This window comes from Synchiropus splendidus, chromosome 2 (genome assembly GCF_027744825.2).
Source record: "Synchiropus splendidus isolate RoL2022-P1 chromosome 2, RoL_Sspl_1.0, whole genome shotgun sequence".
Classification (NCBI taxonomy): Eukaryota; Metazoa; Chordata; class Actinopteri; order Syngnathiformes; family Callionymidae; genus Synchiropus; species Synchiropus splendidus.
The window spans coordinates 13,813,247-13,835,003 of NC_071335.1; the positions used below are offsets into that span (position 1 = coordinate 13,813,247).

A 21,757-nucleotide genomic window follows, 5' to 3' on the forward strand; every position below is an offset into this window, starting at 1 on the left:
AATAAATTACGAATGCAAAGACAAATGATATTACTGTATACACCAGGTCATCACGTCAGTGTCAGCTCAGTCCAAGTCGGTGGCCTGCAGGGATTATTAATGTCCAGCAGGTGTCAGTATTCAGCGACACAGTGTGTCATTGTGTCGAAACGCTTTATGACGCCTCATTTACCCGTCACTAGCTTCCTTCAACATTGACACTGCATTCATTGGGCGATGAGCCAGGGTTAGAGGATGAACATCACTGGACACAGTGAGTCACACGTGCCAGCCCAGGGGTGTTTGGCTGACAGGACATGAAACACCTTCCTCCCTGCTGCTTTGTTTGGCACGACCAATACCAATAAACTGTGTATCAAACTGTCACCTGCCGCACATCAAACCACCTTTAAAAAGTTCTATCTTTCTCATCTAATTTGCTGCTACACAAGACCCAGCCCCTGCTGTGAAAATGAAAGCAGCACACACGCGACTTAAATTCACATCCGTGTCAAGTTTGATCCATTTATTCTGTGTTTATATATATAGTTAAATATCGTCACGACGTCTGTACAGAAGAAATCAGGCTACAAATCATAACTTTATTAGTATTTTAAATATCAACAACAGGCCACTGTGGAAATGTTGACATCGTACAGTCAAGTCTGGTGTGCCGCCTCGTCCGTCAGGCGTAAAGCAACATGTTACATGCTTTGGCTCGAAAACTCATAATAATATTTAGGGTTGGAATCTCACTCTACACAGAAACAGAAAAGACTTGACGTCATGTGCGCTTCAGTTTCTCTGTCTGGGATTCACATTTTTCTCTTTTCCACCGATGAGAAGCGGGAATGTGGCCGGCTCAATTCCCACCGAAATATTTTCTGAATTTCATTTAAAAGTCTGGGGGGAGTTGAGCCGGTGACATTTTACAAACAGCAGCGTGTGTGAGGGAGGAACGTGACGGCGAACAAAGGCTACATGCTGCCAACCTTTCACACTTTCATCCGTAGCAGCAAAAGGCAACAAAGTAAAGACAGAAGCGGGACGGATGGCACGTCCCGACCGGGGACGAGCTGAGGAGCGAGTGGAAGACAAAACAATGCCAGTCAAGAGCTTTTTAAAAAAAAAAAAAAAAAAACCACATTGGTTGTTATTCACGGCTCACATGGCACCAAGTGCTCCGAAAACACTTCAAAGTTCAAGTAAACACCAGCACGTTCTTCATCATCTTCATCATCACAACTAAATGAGATCTTGCAAACACCCCCCCCCCCCCCCCCCCCCCCCCCCCCAAGAAAAAAAAAAACCTGTCTTCATTTTATTAAAAATGTAAACAAAGACTGCTCCGATTTCCCAAGGAAGCACATTTGGACCCCGAGTCTCACAGTAAATTCATAACCCAGACTGCATTTTAAATAGAGAAGCAAAGTGAGCGACGGAGGTTTACTCTGTGCACCATCATCCGCAGTCGTGGGAGAAGGAGAAGAAGAAGAAACAGTCAAGCGGGATTCAACTGACGCAAACTATTGGCAATGAAAGGACAAAAAACACCCCTCGAATGGTCGGGTCCACGTCTGGAACAGCTCACCACATGATCATCAACCACCCAGGTAAGGCAACATGTCGACATGGAGACGGAATGGATGCGGCGTGTTTGGTGGCGAGTGGCGTCAGGGCTGAGAGGCGCCTGTCTATAAAAACAGGACGTCCTGGGCTCACGGCCGGCAGATGTGAGTGTAAACGTGGTCTCCAGCGTGTGGCGGGAGGCGAGCGAAGCAGTCGTGGTTGGCAGTTGACATTCAGCGCGTGTCTCCGTCTGTGTGTGTGCATGCAAGTGGAGAGTTTGGCGTACGCCGCCATTGTCTGCGAGAGACTGGCGTTCTAGTGCAGGACTCGGCGGTGATGTCATCAGTAGTGCTACAAAAGTCTCCGCAGCAGGAGAGTTCAAGGTTCTTCAGGGGCGTCAGACCCTGAGGGGTGAGCCCGACAGACTTCATGGCACTGACCTCTGCCGTCGCTCTTCATCACGCCGGCTCATATCCAGGTTGGAGGTGTGGTGTCCCTTTCATGGAGAGTGGCGCAGGTTAAGACTAGAGATGGAGGCGAGGGGGGCGGAGACTGGGGCAGTGCACCGTGGAACGTGGGAAGGAAGCAGGAGGCCCCGCCCTCGGCCTCCTCCGTGGCTCACGAGGCACTTACTTGTCCTCTGTGTGCTCTGGGATGGCGGCGGCGGTCAGGGCGGCTCGGTGCTGCAGCAGGACCCCGCGCACGCTTTTCACAAACCCCTTTGACAGCGGGAAGAGCGGGAAGCCGATGTCCGGGTAGCCACTGCCTTCGGGGAGAAAGCTGCGGTAACTCTTTCTCCGTTTCTTTGGTCTGACCACCTGCTGGCTTCCTGCGGCCGCCGCCCCCTCAGGGGCTGTGGCCAAATCTGGGGTCCCACTGGCAGCGCCGCCCGCTGCGCCAAGGTCCGAGTTCTGGCTCAGTTCTTGCTGAGCGGTGGTGGAGGGACTCAGACCTGAATCCTCCAGGTCCTCCTCCATAATACTGCCCACGGCTGTCACCCCGTCCTCGCCGGGCTTATTGGGACTGCTGTGGGCCATGGCCGCGGGCCCACAACCCAGAACGAATTGCTCATCCACAGTTTCTACAGAGGAAGTCCGGTCCTTGTGAGGCCGCGAGGAGGCTCGGGAGGAGAAGCTCTTCTCGGAGGCCTCGTGCAGCTCCAGCCAGCCCTCCAGCCGATGCACCAGCCGCCAGCCGCTGCACAGGAAGTGCTCCTGGATTTCCTGCTTGAAGACCTCCACCGGGTGCTGCAGCAGCTGGGTCATGGACTGGACCATCTTGATCAGGGCCATCTCATTGTAGCAGCGGCTGTTCTCGTAGCCCTCCTGCAGGCCGCGGTCGCTGTCGAAGCCCGCCTCGTTGTAGTACGGCTCGTTCACCAGAATCAGACCTGCAACAGGGTCACGCGGGTCACTGATAGGACACGGGTCACAGTGTTTATCTAAAGCTCACGATATCAAAGGCTCCCATCACATGACAGCAGAGCTAAACACTGCATGTGAGGATGAACCTTCTCCTTTGCAGTTGCCTATTTTCAGACACCACCCCCTACTGGTGTGAATCTATATTACCGCGAGTTGATGGGGAGACATTTATCATGAGCATCACGAGAGCATCACAGAACTTCGGCTCAAGTCACCAAAATCAAGTTCAGCCACTGGTCAACCATCAGTACAAACAGAAACATTCCACCGTGCTGATTTTGCATTTCCTGTTTTAATATTTAAAAGATGAAATATGTTTCCTCAAAAAATAATAATCCTAACTAAATAAATATTTATCTTTCCACTGAAATATTTATCACCGCATAACTAATTCCTTTCTAATAACCAAGTGGAATAGGTTCACAGTGGCACAGTGTATTCATTTTATATTATTGTTTTTATATATATATATATATATATATATATATATTTTTTTTTTTTAATACACCTTGATGTATGTGAAGATTTGGCTGTGCTGTATTCAGAAATACAGTATAATACATATCACCTGCAAACTGACAGTCAAGTTTGCTTGGCGTCACAGGGATGATGAATAAAACCATATTTTAACATGTAATTAATAACAGTATGAGAAATTACACTTCACAAATAGTGGAGTTTAACATCACAAACTGTCCAACACTGGTTGGAGGTCAGCTGTACTGCCTCACTGAGAGTGTTTACCATGTATATAATGCCAGACCACACGAGTTCAAGGCTCAATTTGAGGATTAAAACTTCAAAATAGTTCGGTCATTATAATTGGGTTTCAGTTTGGTTCAGAGTCCTGGTGAAGGTGAGCCATGTGTTTTGGATGGTTCGGTTCACAGTGAGAGGCTGGGGAAAGGGTTATGGCAATGAGAGGTCCCCACAACAAAAGGAATACAAGTGTGTGTGTGTGTGTGTGTGCGCGCGTGTGTGTGTCACCTTGTATAGAGATGAGAACTTGCAGCAGACTAGACTTGCTCGTCCACCTCTCGGTTCCCTGGGAAAAGACAAGCAGATATGTACTTCAAACATCCCAAAATATGCAGGAAGCTAATCCTCGATAGCCAAATCACAACACACTGCAGTAATACATACATTTGCATGTATGTATTACTGCAATAATATACTCATAATATCTAACTTAAGCTTTTCATTGACAAATTGCAGTTCAATTCTATTTTTACTGTCTGCAACCATTTTTATAACATTCAGCCAGCTACTCTGCCAGAGAAACCCAAAATTCATAATAGAAGCACACAACACTCGAGTGCCAAATCAACAACAAGGACAACTCACTTTTCCAATCCAGGTGCCGAGCAGGCTCACGCAGACCTTCCCGTTGTCGTAGAGGTTGGGATTAAGACGCCCGCTGCACTGCGACAGGTAGCGGAACAGCGGCGGCACCGCAGGATAGATGTTGGGCAGCTGGATGTCAAACAAGAACAAGCCGTCCTCGTAGGGAGTTCTAGTCGGCCCTTTGATCAGCGCCGACAGCAGATCCTGCAGAGGGAAACATGAGCAGGAGTCAGAGACAAAATCATGCCTCATATTTTTGGATAACTTTAATGATAACGGAACATTTCCAAAGGTGACCGAGCCACGCCTCAGCAGAATACTGACCATGCGATCCTCGAAGGTCTTGACCATAATGCCATCAGGCAGGGAGGTCGCCAGCAGAGCCATTTCCTTCCTCACGGTGCTGAAGAACTTCTTGGCCTCCGCAGGCTGGAACTCCATCTTCTTAAATGAGTGAGTGTCTGCAGCAAGAGAAGCAACGCTTAGGTTAATCCTCTCCTTTTTCTCAACCAAAAAAATGGCACAATAACATCAACCAAATTTATTCATTTCCTGTTGTAAATAAATACATAAAACAATGCATACATCCTCTTATACTTTAAAAACAGTACAAAAGTAAAGTGCAAAAGTACATTTGAGCATCTTTTATAGTAAAAAAGAAACACAAAATACAACTCAAAATAAAGACTTTTCAGTTGTTTAAAACAGTTAAAAGCTACTAACAACCACAGTGGCAGCATCAGCACTTGTCTCACCTGGAGCCCACTCCAGCACAGAGAAGACCTCTCCTCTGGCACTGGTGAAGGTGACGCCAGGTTTCCCGCCGCTCTGCTGGCACAGCACCGGCGTGTCACTGAGAACGTCACTGCCCCATTCCTGTCCTCCTACAGGGGTCTGAGCTTCCTGCACCGGCTTCTCCTCACCAACTCTCTCCGTCTGCAGCGTGACAATCATGAGAGAACATCCCAGAGACCGTCAACACACCAGGACTTTTGCAACAATGGCCGCACCTCTGCTGTCGCTGAAGTGCTGCTCCCAGCTTCCACCACAGCCTCCATCTTCTCCTCCTCCACAATGGCCACATTATCTAGCGTTTTCCTCAGGTTCTCCTGCAGCTTCTTAATGTCGTCGAGGAAGCGCTTCTCCTTGGTGGGTTTCTCTGAAGGTACAGGTGTGACTGTGGTGGCTTCGTTTGAGGTGGAGGTGGGTTCGGCGCATGTCGGGGAGGTCGGCAGGCCGCCGTACCACAGCTGCTCCACGGTCATGTTCTTTAAGCTCTCCAGGATTTTCAAGGCCTCCTTCAGCTCCCTGAAGGCTCGAGAGGAGCTGTCCTTGGTGAGCCTCTCAGCACCATTGACAGTCTCACCTTGTGCACCTGCTGCTGAAAGAAAAGCCATAAATGAGTTAAAGAAACATTTTTCTATGATCATCAAAAATATTCTCAGCGTTTAACCAATACGAATCAATAGTTCCGCACCTCCTTCTGAGGTGGACTGAGCCGCAGCGGCCTCTCCATCCTCCCCAGTCACTGCTTTAGATGGACAGACGCCTGCATCGCTGCTGCCCTCTTCAGGTGGAATGATGAAAGCCGATGAATCGGTGGGTGTGGCGGTGGGCGTGGCCGTTACGGTCACATCTGCGTTGCTGATTTGTCCGTCCTCCTCCGTGGTGACGCCGTTGTCCGTCTCCCAGCTGTCACTCTCGTCCTCCCACTCCTCCGTCGACAGTCCGCTGCTTGTGTCCTCCACGGAGTCGTAGTCGGTCTCCTCGATCTCTGACTCCACGTTGTACAGGTGCTGCGAGTGGCGGGTGTGATCAGAAGCCTGCTTGTGTGTGAATCACTTACGCAGGTGAGTTACCTGTGGAAGCACGATGGTCTTGGAATTGTCCGCCCAGACCACCTCCACCTTACTGCTCACGTCCACCCTGGACACCTGACCCACTGAGGTCTGCAGAAGACAGAATGAAGAGAGAGATGATATATCTGATATGATCATTATTTTGCTCGGGTTAAAAATCCACAATTGTACAGTCAAGGAGGAAGTGTACGAGGGGAAGGAAAAGTGTCTTATCCTTAAAAAAAAAAAAAAATCTCACATCATTTTCACATTCATTCTGTCCGTTCTCAGAGTTCCAGATTCTAATCACGATGTCGGTGGTGCGGAAGTGGAAATCGGGGTGGTCCGCGATGTCGTACACGCTGACGTCCTCCTCCAGTCCCAGAACCTGCAGAAGAAATGGGGCTGGTTGGACAATCGCATGCATTGTGGTCGTCATCTTAACTCAAAACTGACCTCCACGTCGTCGCCGGTGGAATTGAGTTTGATCCACTTCACAACGCAAGTCCTGCCTCTGTGATCACCTGACTGGATCACCCCGTAGACCCCTAGGTCCTGGAGGGCTTGGGCTTCAGTAAAACAAAGAGAAGCTAATGAACAACATGCTCCAAACCTCCATTGACTATTTTGCGTTTCTCACGTCGTTTGTCAACAACAAAGTCTCCGGGGCAGAACTCATGGCTGTCCAGGTGCTGAATTGGAATGAGGTCATTCGATCGGATTCCCTTCTCCACGCGCCCGTCCTTCCACATGACATCAGCGGTCGTCTTGGTAGAGACAACTTCGACCGCGACCCTGCAAAAAAAACAATTCAAATAAAAGTTCACTGACAAGTCTTGAACAAAGCCAGAAACGAACTAGACAGTTAAGCGGACAGTTTTGGACCCACCTGTCCCCCGGCTTCAACTCCCGAGAGAACTTGGTCCTTTTCTTCTTGTGCTTCCTCTTCAGGTTGCGGATTGAGAGTGGGATGCTCTTCTTGCGGTTGGTTGCCGGACCACCGCTCTGAGAGGAAGCGGTGGAACTTGCCGACGACGTAAGGGAGCTGTGGAGAGGAGTTAAGAACAAAGCTCAGGTGTCTGGGTAAACACCTGCAGCACTGTTGAGCTACTCTGAGCTGCAACTGACCTGGTGTCATCCGTGTCTTCAGCCGCCTCGTCGTCAGCGTCCGGGTCCAAGTGTTCACCATGGCCGTCGTCCGGGGTCTTACATGGGCTGTGTGGGGGTTCTAGCGGGCCATTCGTGTTCTGATGCTCCGTGTGCTCTGATTTCTGCTCCCCTGAAGTAAAACGGTGACAAAAACTGTGGTCACAACTATGAAGTGTGCGTTCAAAGCTTCTGCATCAAAGCGCAGTAATGTGAATACCTTGCATGGTGGCGTTCTCCGGCTTCTTCACAGGATCTTTCTTGAATATTCTTTTCAACTGCACGATAAAGACAGACTTTTAATTCGGTAGTGATCACATTAGACATCCCTTATTTGTCACACATTTGGGGAATTCTACTGGGATTGTATTGTATCGAGGTAGATTTTCACTTTTACAACTCATTCCCAGTCTGCAGTGGTCAGTCCCAACATTATGTAACCTGTCCTCCAATTGCCATTTGTTCACTGCTATTTGATCCATTGATCACTAAGGACAGGTAACAACCACTACAGATTGAAGGAGCAACAATAGGAGAAAAACCACTGACTTTTCGGGCGGTAGGGTCTTCAGGAAGGACCGGCGCGCCTTCAGGCCAGTCACACGTGATGCGTGATGCGTCGCCCTTGCCAGAGAAGATGTAGAGGGCCCTTTCCCCGAGCTGGCGCTGTGTGTGATCGTAGTAGCCCAGACGCCGTACTCTGTGACAGAACAATAAGGAGCCAGAAAGTTATTCAAAATGTGATAAGCATAATCATGATACAGAATAAGTAAAAGTGGTTCACTAGAGCCAGACTCCCTCAGACCCACACTCATATCACACCCAAAATATTTTTTTGGATTATGATATTGACAACTTTGACGCGAAAATCAACCTATTCTATTTGATGGGTATATTTACCATCATGTAAAAACATGACATCGAGGACGATTTTAAAAGAAATATTTATAAATATATTTATATAATATTTTCGTATATTAGTTAGACGTTTCTTGGTATATTTTGTGCTAAACACAAAACCACCCAAAAAGAGGCCAGCAGACTGACTGCAAGTGGTTTTTTTTTATTCATAAATAACGCAGACGCCAACATGCTTTAGCCTTGAGGTACGTTCTGTTTTTTGATCGGGGAAAGGTGAGGGGGCAGGACAAACCTGCAGAGATTTTCTTGAGTGATGGTGGAAGCAGGTGGAAATACACTGTCGGATCCTTTGGGCGAGTAGCTCTTCGTGATCCATGTCACTTTCAACTCAACCACTTTCACCTGAAAACGAAAATTTGTGAGTCAATCAAAAGCTACTTAGTGAATGGACATGGACTGCTACATGATGTCACTGTCGTTTTAATCCAGTCCAAGAAACCAGGGTCTTAATAACTGTTCAATACTTCCTCTTTCCCAAAAGTCTGTCACAATTCTCAAACACAAATCACCAGCATTCACAAGCGGCTCGACCAAACAGTCGACGAAACAGACTGTATCACACAGATGATGCATCAAAGACAGTTGAAAGTGCTACCTCTTCCACCACCACCCTGAACTTGCATTTTCTGCACAGGACAGGTTTGACCCCGGACAGCCACTGGACATTAGAGAAGACTTTAGCTGGGCCAATCAGGACCTGGCCTGGGTAAAAACCATAGGCCTCGTCGAAGAACAGACCCTGGAAAGAAAAGAACATCAACAGCTGTGAAAAACAAAACATGAATACATATATAGAAACACCTTTTCCTGAGTGTAAATACGAACACCAGACAATAACACAGGTGACTACGCACCGAGTCGCTGACATGTGGACAGACATCATAGAGCTTGGCACCGTCTTCCACACTCATGGAGCACCTGGAGGGGAGGGGACAGAACACTGGCTGTCAGGATTCAACAGTGCGGTTTGCAAGGAAATGAGGAATACAAACACACAAACAAACACACCTGGCTCCATTGGAAAGCTTGAGGATAATGTGATTGGTCAGGTCGTACACTTTGCCCAGCCAGAAGTCGTAGGCAATGTAGTCACCGTACATGAAGGACTGAGCACAACAATTGCAATGAGTTTCATCTCATCCAAAGGTGAGAACGTAAACAAAAAGTCAAAATTATAATTTCACATGCACATTAACTTTTCATATTTTTGAATTTACTTTCTTTTTTTTTTAAACTTAACTAAACTGGGTTGTTGTTCAAGCAATCCATTTACAAACTACTTCCACATAGAGGAACTGAGCCAAGAGTCTCAGCACGACCGTGGCATTAACTTGATTTTCTAATTTAACTTATCTGGCTGTGGTCAGTGGATAGGATTTTTAATTGAGGAAGAACTTAAGAGGCAAAAGTGCAGCTTATTTGCAACAGCTTGCTTGCTCTTATGAAGCTGCTGATAAAATTTTTTCGATTATTCCCAACTGAGAACATCAAAACTTACCCAAATGTGCTGCAGGTCTTTACTGTTGACGGGATACAAAACACAATTTGTTCCCACTATTTTCACAGCACACTCGATGTCTATGTTGGTCACAATGCCACACTGGTTGTCCTGCAACACAAACACACATGAAACATGCTGACAATGCCATACAAGACAAGGATTTTTCATCACTATTTTTGGAGGTCCTGCAGCTTCACTGCTCCTGAAGCTTAAACAATTCATAATGATTCCAGTCACGACAGAAGCAGTGAACGGGTATAACTCGAGAAAGACAGAGAAAGCTGAGAAAGAGCACGGAGAGAGGGACAAAGTGAAAATGAGACTTCACTCACATTAGAATTGTTCCTTCTCACAATGTCTCGAATCACGATCGAGCGATCTTCAAGTTTCAACTGGAAAGAAACAAAAAACAGGTTAATGAAAATGCAGTTCAGATTTCATCATCAGTATTGAGCAATTGTCTTTATCACCAAACTACATGTTTAGAAATATTCAGTTAATTCATTTGAAGTTCCTTTTTATACGAGTTTGATCTCAAGTGAAAACAAAGAGGGGAAGTTGAGCCCTAAACTTTGTCACAGATAAGCCCATCATTCATCAAAAACCAAGAGAGCGCCATTGAACAGAGCCCCAATTCCTTCCTTGCGTTTCTTTGTCGAAACACACAGGTTGTTCACACAATTTGTATCATTTTTATTTCCTCCATAAATGAGTGTATCCAAAAAATCTCTCCTGTAATTGCCTCGCTGAACTAGAGTGCCATACGATACACATGTTTGCCCTGATGCAGCAACAGCACTGTCGTACATGCAGAAAATTCAGCCTTCAATTGCACTACACAAACATACGAAACCAAGTGAGTGAACAAACAGGTTCCACCTGGTGTGAGACGTAACTGTGGAGATTTGTCGAACGACACACCTGCGTTTGTACATGTTCACCACGTGAGCAGAAAATTAATCAGGCACTTTATGTGCATTTGTACATTTTGCATGAGTGGATCTTAGTTTTAATCTACCCTCCTATGTTTGTTCACTCTTCCATAATCTGTCATGACATGAACTCAAAGTAACATTAACTGCCCGTTTCATGTCCTTTATGTTGTTCTGTCTGTTACTGTCAGCTACTTTTGATCTTTGAGTAGCCTTGACGTTTTAGTGTCTTATATATACTTTTACATGTTTATTTCTTTTTGTTTTCAGATACTCTTCACTGATAGTATCATCAATATACACAAATAGTATAGTATGAAGAATTTGGGTCCCAGAACTGAGCCTTGAGGTACTCAACACTCCATCTCTCTCTTACTAGATTGGATATTTTCTACCACAACACACACAACTCCAGCTGAAGATGTGTCTGAGTTTGGAAATTCTCAGTCAAGCACTGGGTGGGAACCCTGTTAAGTTTCCCTTTAGAACTTCTGTATGTGTATTGTATTCTGTATGCCTCTAGTAAGCCATGGCTTCTAGTGACATCTGTTTTTATACGACTAGTGGACAATGTGCATCACATTTTCCCCCATACATTTATCTCAAGTATCAGGGTGCGCTATAGCAGCATAGGGAATCCCTATGCCAAGACCCCCTATGCTGCGGAGTTATCAGCGGTTTTTGCCTACTCGCATCCCCAACACCACCCCACCGTCAAACTCTGGTGACACCACAAGCAACAAGCAGAAGTTTCCTACGCTCTATATAGACAATGTGTTGCGACCGGGGCTCAAGGCTGCCTCATCCAGATCCTGCACCTGCGCAAACGTCGGCGACCCGCCACACAATTGAGCCCTAGTGCAATCGGACGCCATTTTACAGGCTTCATGCTGTATTGTTTAATTATTATTGTTTTCTTTGTTGTGAGACTGAATTAGACCACTTTTTGTTTCTCTACATTCTTATTTCAAAACAAGACTTAGTAAAAACCTTTATGAATTGCACCAGTTGTGTTTCTAATTCTGTCCTGTACATGTTCACATCGTTGGTCCTCAGTATGGCTGAACAGCAAAACCAAACAAAATAAACCAGGCATCAGACTCCATGTTTTGAGGAAGTTGCCAGTGGGCTTAGCACAGACAGACTACTAGGAATTTGTAAAGAGCTCGCATGTCATCAGAGCTGCACTTTCTCCTGTGTGTCCCGTGCAGTATTTCCACTTCGTCTCTCGACTCAAGAGTAACTCTACTCCACCCATTTCTGGGATGTTGACAACTAAAAACCAAGTGTTAGAGGATACACACTTGTCTCAGTTCAATGCAAAAATCTGACCTTAAACCAACCTTTATGACAGTCTTTTTTAATGCTAGACTTAACTGTGTGGTGATCAGGCCAAGCTACTGCGATCGGAATACATGATACAACATTTGTGCAGGACACTGCAAACCTAGTGAGCGTCTTCCCGGGTGTAAGGGTAGAAAGGTTAGGATCGATTACAGAGATCGATGGACAACAGCATTTGCTTTGACTTCCCTGCCTAATTAACACAAGTCATTACTCAGGTGCTGGATGAAGACATGGAGAGGGAGACACTGCAGAGTACTGCAGCTCAGGCCACGCCTGCTTTACTGTGCGCCAACACTACCGGGGTACTTACTTGGTACAACATAAACCTGACGATAAAACATGTATCATCCAACTATAATTGGAGGAAATGCACACTTCATCTTCACCCACTAATGCATTCCTACATTCAACTGGGACACCATCTGAGAATAAACAATATTTCCCTCCCAGTACATGCCACCATCTCAGACTCAAGAACCATGAGAAGGTCCCAACTAGGCAGAGTGACAGCAGCTAGCATCCTGGAGCGTATTAGTTAAACCACACTCCTCTGATCCTCGCTGTTGGATGAGAAGAAAAATCCCCAGGAACGCATCAATATCATATTACTAAAACTCTGCCCCTCATAACTACACACACCCCTCATATTTGACCCCAAAATAACAGTCTGTCATTGAATTTGTTAAGTTGCAAAATAGAGGTGAAAAAAAATGGATGATGGAACTGTGGGTTAATGATATCCCAAACTCCTCCAAACATAATTCCTGTGTCCTTCATTTACAAACAGCCACCTCATCTATAACACAGAAGAATTGTCAGATCTCTCCAACTGAATAGAACCCAAGAAAAGAAGGCTGCAGCCAGTTCCACAAGTGGGAGTTGGACAAATCCCATGAGAACCATAAAGAGTGAAGAAAGAGAGAGCAGGGTCCAGAAATAGACCAGAAGAGAGCAGGAAGCAGATTAGCAGATATGAAAAAAGGAGGAAGATGTAAGAGTAGACATCAACAGTCTCCGAAGTGGGCTGGAGCACAGCAACACTGATAGGAATAAAGAGACAGAAAGACAGAAAGAGAGATGACAGAAGTGATGCAGACAGACTTTAGTGAGAGAGGTTCAGTCTATGTCTCCATGTGTGCCCATCAAAACAGAGACAGAAGAGTTGAAATACGATCCATTATCACTGGGCAGGAGATGGACAAGCATCCAGTCAGCGGCACATTACGTCAACTATCTCCAACAGTGGTCCACTGGGACACTGGAGGTGGATGCAGTGGGGAGGGGAAGTGGATGAGGTGGAGGAGGGGAAAGATGGACAAGGTTAGGGGAGGGGAGCACAAGGGTGGAGGAGGACAAAAACTGTTCTTGTTGGATCTGACTTGCTGCCAGTACATGGTTGCAGCACAAGACAGATTTGGGCTCATAGAAAGTCCTAATGTGAAGATCGATTTTTGGGAAAACAAGTACAAATATCAGGTACGGGTTATTAAATATATTGGAATTAAAGGATCGGAACTTCACCGGGAGAAAAAAATAAAATATACATACCACTACTCAAGTGCCACTACATACAACTCGCAGCTGATGTACACAAAACACATTATTCCAGATCTAAAGCTTTAAAAGTCAAGTGCATTAATACTGTACATGGAATGCTGTTTGTGACTTTAGGGCATCCATAAAAATATAAAAACAAAATAGTAGAAGAAACACTAATAAAATCACATTTAACAATTACTTTGTGGTTGAAGTTAGCAATATAGCTAAACAGCATCGAGGCTATTCCCATGTGCCATGTTCTCCTGTACTGTATGTGTCTGCAATATTTTGAGGACGGAAAAAAACAAAGCACTGAGTGGATGACAGAACGAATACGAATGAACTTCCATCTCTTATTACAGAGTAGAAGCAGGGGAGAAGGAGCTATCAGGACGTTCCTCCAGAGATTGACAGCCACTTTAGAGGATGACAAGACAGTGCAGCAGAAGCTGTGCGGCTTTTACCGGAAGCACTGAAGCTTTATTCCCGCTGGCTAACTTAGTGTGCCATTTTGGCCTGAGACCTTGTGTAATTCAACAGAAAGCTCCAGAACCTATGCACTTCTCCATCAACAGAGTTTGGGTTTTGGTTGATTTTCCTTACATGTTTGAGGGGACTATGAGGCCCGGCTTGCCCACATCCTGGATCAACACCAGCCTAGTTTCACTCAGCATTTCGATCTTTCACCTATCATTTCCGTCATCACTCAGTGAAATGTTCATGAAGATGAGTGTTTCAAGGTCTGCCAATACGCTTGATAGTGCTGAACATGCGATGAGCCAATGCCAGTAGACTACAAGACACATAATGTCTGGATGGCCCCTTGGCTGTTTGTGAAATTCAATTACAATAAACCATACCATTTCCTAACTGTCCACTTCACTTTAAAATGACTGCAAACAGCAGTCAGAAGCATGAACGCAACTCAAAAACATCTATTTATCTTGTGTACAGATTTATTAAATATCAATAGAGCTAATTTGACATGTAGATACTGTACCACAATATTTCAGTGTACCCACATATTCATGCAACCCAACACTTGACATCTAGACATCTCAAATCGATAGACATGTAAAAATCTGCTGCATCACAGATAACTGTTCTCGTTGTTGGTGCTTTCCTCTTTTTCCTTTTCCACTGCTCACACTCATTATAACCCTGACCGGGATAAGTACCAGTACCACAACCTGTTTCAATATTTTCCATCAATAGAAAAGAGAAGTTTTACACCAGACAAAGATACTGTATTTTCTAGATGTACCATGACAGTTAGCTTCTCAGATACATTGACTCAAATTAATTCCATCTATTCTGAATGGTAGAATAAATATATATCAAACAATGTGAAATATTTGAGTGCAAAATAAAAATCAAAACAATTTTCTTTAAAAAAGTTACAGTTTGGTGTCCATTCTGGAAAATAGTAATAAAGGCTACCCTTGTTTTGATTGAGAAATATATATAAACTCGGTGTCTGTTCATACACAGGACAGCACTACAGGACTGTCAATGACACAGCACATAAGGTACCGTTTCCTTTTTCCAGTAAGAGAACTGAAAGACACCTGGGCCAGAACTATTCTCTTTTCAGCTTAAAAAAAGAAGCAACACAAGGCCTGAAAATAGACTCTACGTACAATGACCTACATGTATAGAGAAGCAACACAAACACCTCTGAAACAGCGGTTTCCAGATCAGTCCTCTCAGCCGCACGGCCACTGTCACAAAGAGCAGGAAAACACTGGAGAACGTCTGTCAAAGCAGGTTCTGCGCAGCATTATTCCAGTATTTCTTCTTTATATTGTAGTCGGCAAAATTAGAAATAAATAATGTGTGTACTTTTGCAGTGGATTACTAGAGGCTCATTGACAACCTAAAACTGACACAAAGTCAGTGGGAGCATTCAACATCCTTAGAATTATTAGAAAATAGAAATCAAACTCCAGCAACTTTTACAACTCGTTTCTAAAAAACTAACACATGACAAACTTGCACTAAAGTTGCCGCTACTGACATTGAAGCGCAGGAGAGGTGTGACAGATGATTCTTCTCGTGACACCTGTCTCCAGGTTGAAGTAAGGATATCCACATACTCCACTGAGTGAGTCTCGGTGGATTTTGCAGCAGATCAGTGGTGAGTTATTGAATGATGTTCATGGAAGGAAAAAAAGGTGCCTGGCAGTCAAGGCTGCAGAAAGCACCTAAGAAGGCGAGGCATAGGTGTCGTACCCAACTGACATGAAGCTTGAATGTTTTGAAATCCTGAATTTGGGGTTCACACAGACTGACTGCAGTCACAGTATAAGAAGAGGCTTCTTCCCTTGACTGAACATCGACTAGACGCCTCTACAATGTCTCCCAATAACAAGCAGATGGAAGACAAGTCTTGGTTTAAACTGAAATCGAGTTCCCGTCTCAGAACCACAAACATAAAAGTGTATGCACTGCAGGTACCAAGCAGAACACTTATATCTGTATGTCCAGGCTTCACACTCCGGCTTCCTCCCAACACACAAGGGTGTCATTGACGACACCAACACGTTGCAAGCTTGAGTGGTTGTCTGTTGGTATATGGTCTTGGACATACTGTCCAGGGTGTCCCCACCCCTCACCCGGTGTGGCTGGCTTTATGACCCCATTAAGGCAATGACCTGAACAGGGTGTAGCCTGCTGGCTCTGCCACAGTATCGTGTAGGCCGACGGCCATAACAACACCATTTAAGTATCTAATACGAGGACATGGTGTGTAGCCAGAGCTAAGGGTCAAGAGCAACAACCATATGCTGGTTGTTAGCCGAGTGACATGAGGCTTTTGGGCTAAACTGCTAGCTAGCATACGCTTGCAGGCTAACCAGCTAAAGCAGCTCGTGCAGACGTGACTTCACATCAATGTCACCAAACATTAGTTGGTAGGAACGAACAATAGGTGGTTCTACCTTCGTCTCTCTGATGTCCTGCTTCCCTCCTTCAGGGTACCACTGCACGCGGACGAAACCTCTCCCCAGAGGTTGACTCGAGGTGTCCACGGCACTCTCAGTATCCGAACCCGGTCCTCGTCCTCCTCCGCCGCCGCCTCCTGCTCCGTCGCCTCCCTTGCCCCCGCTCTCATCTATGTCCGAGTCCGAGTTAAACTCTTCCTCTCCGTGGATCAGCCGGACGAGGCCAAAGCGCACGGATCCACGGTACCGTCCGGACACCAAGTCGTGGGAGAAGAGGAGCCGCTGGGAGCCGTCCGCCGTGGGTGACGGGGCCATGGACGGTGGTTCGGAGCACGGACTTGCTGCTGGGGAGGGGGCCGGGGATGCAGGAGGTTCTGCGGCCTCCGCCATCGCCACTGTTGTCAAAGTGATGCTGGAGCGCGAGGATGACGGTGGATAACCTGGAAGCAGGGAGGCGCACGTGGTTACGTAGGATACTGCGTAAGTAGCGTAAACGTAAGTAAACGTCATGACGTAGGAAAACGCTCATACTAAGCCCAACAAAACAGCGGTGGCGCCACTGAAGGGACCAGAATAGAGGGTTAGAGCTTCACCAAAAGATCGGCCCTTGAGTTTGTGCAGGGAGCATTTTGTGGATAATATATATATATATATACATATAATATAAAAAAAATACATGCATACATTGCTTATTTAAGTCACAGTGTAGGTGATGCTTATATGTTAAACTAGAAAGTGTATATTTATATAATATAATGTAATATTAATATATATATATATATTAATATAATATATTATATATTATATATGTTATACTATATTATATTATTTGTATTATAATATATATTATATTATATATATTATATTATATAATGTAATATTTACATCACTGTAATTAAAATTAATTTCAAGGAGAAGCAGAAACCTTCACAGAACCATGCTCACTATGGAGCATGAGAAAGAGAGGACCTGAATCATTGGACTGGTTTAAGGCTGTCAACATCAGGCACATCTTTATGACTGATCATAAACTTCACTGTACAGAGCCCACGCTTATGGATTAGGGTTTCTGTCATCCTATTTTTCAAACAGTCCTCCTCACTATGGAAATAAATCAAATATATTGACCAATAAAATGGAAATATTCAACTGTTTGAGTGGCTTTTTTAATACACATGTAAAATGTGCATTCCTAAAATGGTTCAGAGAGTGAAGAGGTGACAAACACGCTCCCACTCTTTCTGTAATCCTCTTATTCAGAGATCTGCATACGAAAGTGTGGAAAATCTTGAACTCCACTTATCGGGACAATGGACTGCCAGTGGAAAGTCTCCAGGAGAAATCACATGAAGAGTAAGTCCAGACCTTAGGATGGCTGCGGTAGGCAGCAACTCATGGTGTTTTTACGTGAACTACTCTGTGAATTCATTTATTACTCTGAATGAATTTTTAACAGGAATCCCCAAAAGGTGGTTACTTACAGTTTGTACTTCTTATCCCAATTTATGACGTGAGCGTAAAAATCAAAAGTTGAGAGGGACTAGATAAACACTTTAGACTGACATCCATTTTCTTCATGAATTTCTTCAACAGTCACCAGTTTTATGTCTTTCATTGTGGCTGACCTGACATTATTTTTGCATGCTGTGCAATTCAAACCTTTTATCAGAGCCCAGGCTTAAAGGAAATCTTTTAAAAGTGGCGTGTAATAAAGAGGGAAAATATTAAAGCACAACAAAGTGGTGGTTATTTTGAATTGACAGTCTGGGTGAATAAAAGGACCCTCACCTCATGGCAGTGTAAAGCAATCTGAGACAGCATGAATTGACTGCCACGTGCTGTGTAAAGCACCACAGGAGAAGGGAAGACAGATAAGAGCTGTGGCACATTTAATACAACTATTTTCTCATCACTATTACGCTGATGACTGATAGAATTAGGTGCTTCAATTTTCTTTAGGTATTTTTATCAGGATGGAATTGAAAGAACCCATCAGGAAGTATATAACGTATTACATCAATGTAAATATTCACCAAATCACACAAATGTTTCTGCAATATTTGTTGAAAAAAATGATGTAAAGATGTGATGTAAATCACATTTTGTTTCATTGCTGACATTTAACTCTATTAGTCAGACAAAATGTAGGGTGGTGATCAGGGGAAAATGAGTTGTATATAAGAAATACCTCACTAGAATTAATATGCACGTGTGGTTGTGTTGGTCCGCGCGCTTTTCAAAATGATTTCCTTTTGGTTTTCTCATCCGATCACTTCATAACAGGAGCGACTTGTTTTCGGAAGGCAGCGCCAATAATCGTAGTCTTTTAAATCGAATAAATCTCTTGATTCTGTACACGTGAACTCCAACATCTCATGATCACTGAAATCCCTGGTCCCGGTGGCCTGACGAGGATCACGCCAGACAAAGAGTTACACCACCTGACCTGTGCCTCAGGCTGTTTATTGTTGCCTTATTCCCGGGAATGAGGGGTTTTCTCGACAGGCTCAGGATTACGCGCGGCCACGCCCGCGCACCCACACTATAAATACCGACGGTGCGTTCAGGGGACGGCATTAACAAGCTGAAGGCTGAGGAGAACATTAGTGAGAGAAGAAGTCCAAAGGAACCAAGGAGGTTTTAACCGTTTTTTTCCTCCGTTAAAATCGTTTTAGGGACGGTGTTTTAAAGTATTCATGTCGGTGGTTAGTGCCGTGCCGTTCATGAGGCCGCTGCACATGCGCTCTCCGGGGCCACAAGGCAGACGACACACGCTGCCCGCCAGCGAGTTCCGCTCGCTCAGTCCGGAGGATGCGATCAGCGTGTTCGAGATCGAGAGAGAAGGTGAGTCGGATCCGTAATATCTAGTATTAGTTTGCGGTCTACACAAGTTCACCGTGTCTCTCTTCCGCAGCCTTCATCTCGGTGTCCGGCGAGTGTCCGCTTCACCTGGACGAGGTGCGTCACTTCCTCACCTTGTGTCCCGAACTGTCTCTCGGCTGGTTCGAGGAGGGGCGTCTGGTGGCCTTCATCATCGGATCCCTGTGGGACCAGGACCGGCTGACCATGGTAAGGCCTTCACAGAAAACATTTTCTCACTGTCCTAATGAATTGAGAGTTTTGGTTTGGAGAAAATAATGAAAATTTACTATAACAAATCGAGCATTAAATCTATCAGAAACACTTTTAATTTCATTACAGCTTAAGCGAAATAAATACATGATTTTATTAACGTAAACTTATTGACTTATGTATGATATATTGTGACTAAATAAGAGTTTTATGTTCTAAATATAGTTGAGGAATGAACAAAAAGTCTTGGAGGAAAGTTGATAAAATCACATCCCTCCCTCTTCCAGGATGCCCTGACATACCATAAACCTCATGGCACCACCGTGCACATCCACGTCCTGGCCGTGCACCGCACCTTTCGGCAGCAGGGCAAAGGTTCCATCCTGATGTGGCGCTACCTGCAGTACCTGCGCTGCCTGCTGTACGTGCGCCGCGCCGTGCTCATGTGTGAAGACTTCCTGGTTCCCTTCTACCAAAAGTCTGGTTTCAAGGTGCAGGGACCGAGTGAGATCACAGTGGGACCCCTGACCTTCATCGAAATGGTCTACCCAGTGCGGGGCCACGCCTTCATGCGGCGGAACAGCGGTTGTTGAAGAGTTGAAGAAGCACTTCTGAGCTATTTGATCACATGACTGTTGCTGGGCAACAGGAGGTGATGGAACTGGAAGAACATTTTGTGATCTGCTGACTGTTTTGTCATGTTGTTGGTGTGATAAGTGCAGGGCATTTATCGGGACGCCCACTAGAACATAGCTGCCTTTCATCCTCTCTTAAAACAATATTTTATTTTGGCTTCTGCTTCTTGAAAAGTTGGACTCTCAGAAGATGGCGCTACGTTGAATTCAATCCACGATGAATGTGACGTACTCACCCATAATTCAAATTGTATTTTTCACACATCATCCTCTGATATTTGACACCTATCGCTGCCTGCCAAATATTTATCAGCATTGTTATATTTTACACATACAATTGTCCTCTAATACATATTTTGTTTAAAAAAAAATAAAGTTTATTTTTTAAAATTGCAGCAGCATCATCACTTCATTGTCAGCTCCCGGTTGAGTCTTTAGTGTTCACACTTCATCATCCACTTTATTATTCATCACATTCACCAACTTTTTTCAGGCAAGTGCCCCTTTTCTTTTACTGCTACCCAGGCACCGGGTGACCAGAAGTTCTTCCCACAGACTGAACTCCAGTAATCTGGTAACTACCGTAATCCTTAGCACCACTGCGATAACACCGGCTTTACAGGCTGCAGGCGGTCAACACCTGCCAACATGAAAACAAAGTGAAACATATAACACTGCTGTCCTTATCAACATGGAAGCGGTAGATAATATTTGGTAACACAACTCTCCTACGGAACGACAAGTCTTGCCTTTAAACTCCCATCAAGTCATTTTGATACTGACACAGTCAAGGTCTCCTTTTGTGAGGCTCTATACACAATTCAATTGTAACAAACTCAAACAGTTAAGGGCCATTCAGCAGTGAAAGACTGCCTTCAACTGGAACTAGAAGTCTCGACAGACAGAGTAATATTTTTTGTTATTGGAGGGTAATTTTAGAACAAACTTTGGTGTGAAAATAAATCCTCCTTCTTGACAAACATGTCTCTTTTCACAGGAGATGGTCTGTTTCATCTCCTTGAAGCACAGACATCAACATGCTTTCCTTAAGCTCCCTCACTTTTGCTTCCACTTTTCATCCATGGAAGATCGATTGTTGACATTTATAACCACCTTGCTAGATAAAAAATATATGCTTGAACAGTTTCCTTAATGTATTAAATTATTATTGGATTACATTTCCGTCAGTCCAAGCTCTTGCTGGACACTTAAAATGACAGAGCCTTACATTTGATGTAACGTCATGGAGGTTGTAGGCTGAAAACAGGTCACCGGTCAGTCATGGGGCACATAGACAGGAAGGACCTCATGCAACAGTGGGGAAACAGAAACTCTGACCAGGAGTAGCATCAAGTTGTAATACCAATATTACCCTAATGCCAGATGAGTAGTAGCCGGGTCAAACCAGGCAGAAAAGGTGCGATTTTGGAATCCAGGAAGAACATGTCTGACCACCAAAAGCTTGTTTCTTACGCCACCACAGGTTTATAAAATGCGAGACTCTTCTAGATCTTGTTGCTTTGACACAGATCCAGGGACAGTTTTAGCCCCATTGTCCTTGGATTCCA

General features: G+C 44.9%; 2 protein-coding genes across 4 annotated transcripts; one reads left to right on the forward strand and one right to left on the reverse strand.

The window, feature by feature from the left end:
* Positions 1-1,294: 1,294 nt before the first annotated feature.
* On the reverse strand, positions 1,295-18,107 carry LOC128753779 ((E3-independent) E2 ubiquitin-conjugating enzyme UBE2O-like). 2 transcript variants are annotated; one of them, XM_053855850.1, is made up of 23 exons: positions 17,964-18,107; positions 16,480-16,922; positions 10,055-10,114; positions 9,720-9,830; positions 9,230-9,327; positions 9,076-9,139; positions 8,817-8,960; positions 8,454-8,563; positions 7,850-8,000; positions 7,521-7,578; positions 7,283-7,433; positions 7,044-7,199; positions 6,795-6,949; positions 6,611-6,723; positions 6,414-6,542; positions 6,176-6,265; positions 5,794-6,112; positions 5,327-5,694; positions 5,072-5,252; positions 4,641-4,777; positions 4,317-4,520; positions 3,960-4,017; positions 1,295-2,938 (listed from the first exon to the last, which is right to left on the reverse strand). In XM_053855850.1, the coding sequence occupies exons 2-23, from the start codon at positions 16,870-16,872 to the stop codon at positions 2,178-2,180; spliced, it is 4,011 nt and encodes a 1,336-aa protein (XP_053711825.1). In that variant the 5' UTR covers positions 16,873-16,922; positions 17,964-18,107; the 3' UTR covers positions 1,295-2,177. The 2 variants fall into 2 exon arrangements, with proteins under 2 accessions (XP_053711825.1, XP_053711824.1); XM_053855849.1 differs by having other exon boundaries at positions 5,327-5,697.
* A 203-nt stretch (positions 18,108-18,310) lies between these two features.
* Positions 18,311-21,120, forward strand: LOC128753781 (serotonin N-acetyltransferase-like). Of its 2 annotated transcripts, none has more exons than XM_053855853.1 (4): positions 18,311-18,503; positions 19,158-19,326; positions 19,397-19,551; positions 19,842-21,120. In XM_053855853.1, the coding sequence occupies exons 1-4, from the start codon at positions 18,456-18,458 to the stop codon at positions 20,145-20,147; spliced, it is 678 nt and encodes a 225-aa protein (XP_053711828.1). In that variant the 5' UTR covers positions 18,311-18,455; the 3' UTR covers positions 20,148-21,120. The 2 variants fall into 2 exon arrangements, with proteins under 2 accessions (XP_053711828.1, XP_053711829.1); XM_053855854.1 differs by having other exon boundaries at positions 18,379-18,481; positions 19,842-21,119.
* The last annotated feature ends 637 nt before the right edge of the window (positions 21,121-21,757 follow it).

Coding starts and splice junctions, on each gene's coding strand:
- LOC128753779 (XM_053855849.1), bottom strand. CDS start 16,872: ATGGCGGAGGCCGCAGAACCTCCTGCATCCCCGGCCCCCTCCCCAGCA. Junction 9,140..9,229: donor AAGCTTTCCAATGGAGCCAG/GTGTGTTTGTTT, acceptor CCTCCCCTCCAG/GTGCTCCATGAGTGTGGAAG. Junction 7,200..7,282: donor GAAGACACGGATGACACCAG/GTCAGTTGCAGC, acceptor TCCTCTCCACAG/CTCCCTTACGTCGTCGGCAA.
- LOC128753781 (XM_053855853.1), top strand. CDS start 18,456: ATGGAATTGAAAGAACCCATCAGGAAGTATATAACGTATTACATCAAT. Junction 18,504..19,157: donor ATATAACGTATTACATCAAT/GTAAATATTCAC, acceptor AAATCGTTTTAG/GGACGGTGTTTTAAAGTATT. Junction 19,552..19,841: donor ACCAGGACCGGCTGACCATG/GTAAGGCCTTCA, acceptor TCCCTCTTCCAG/GATGCCCTGACATACCATAA.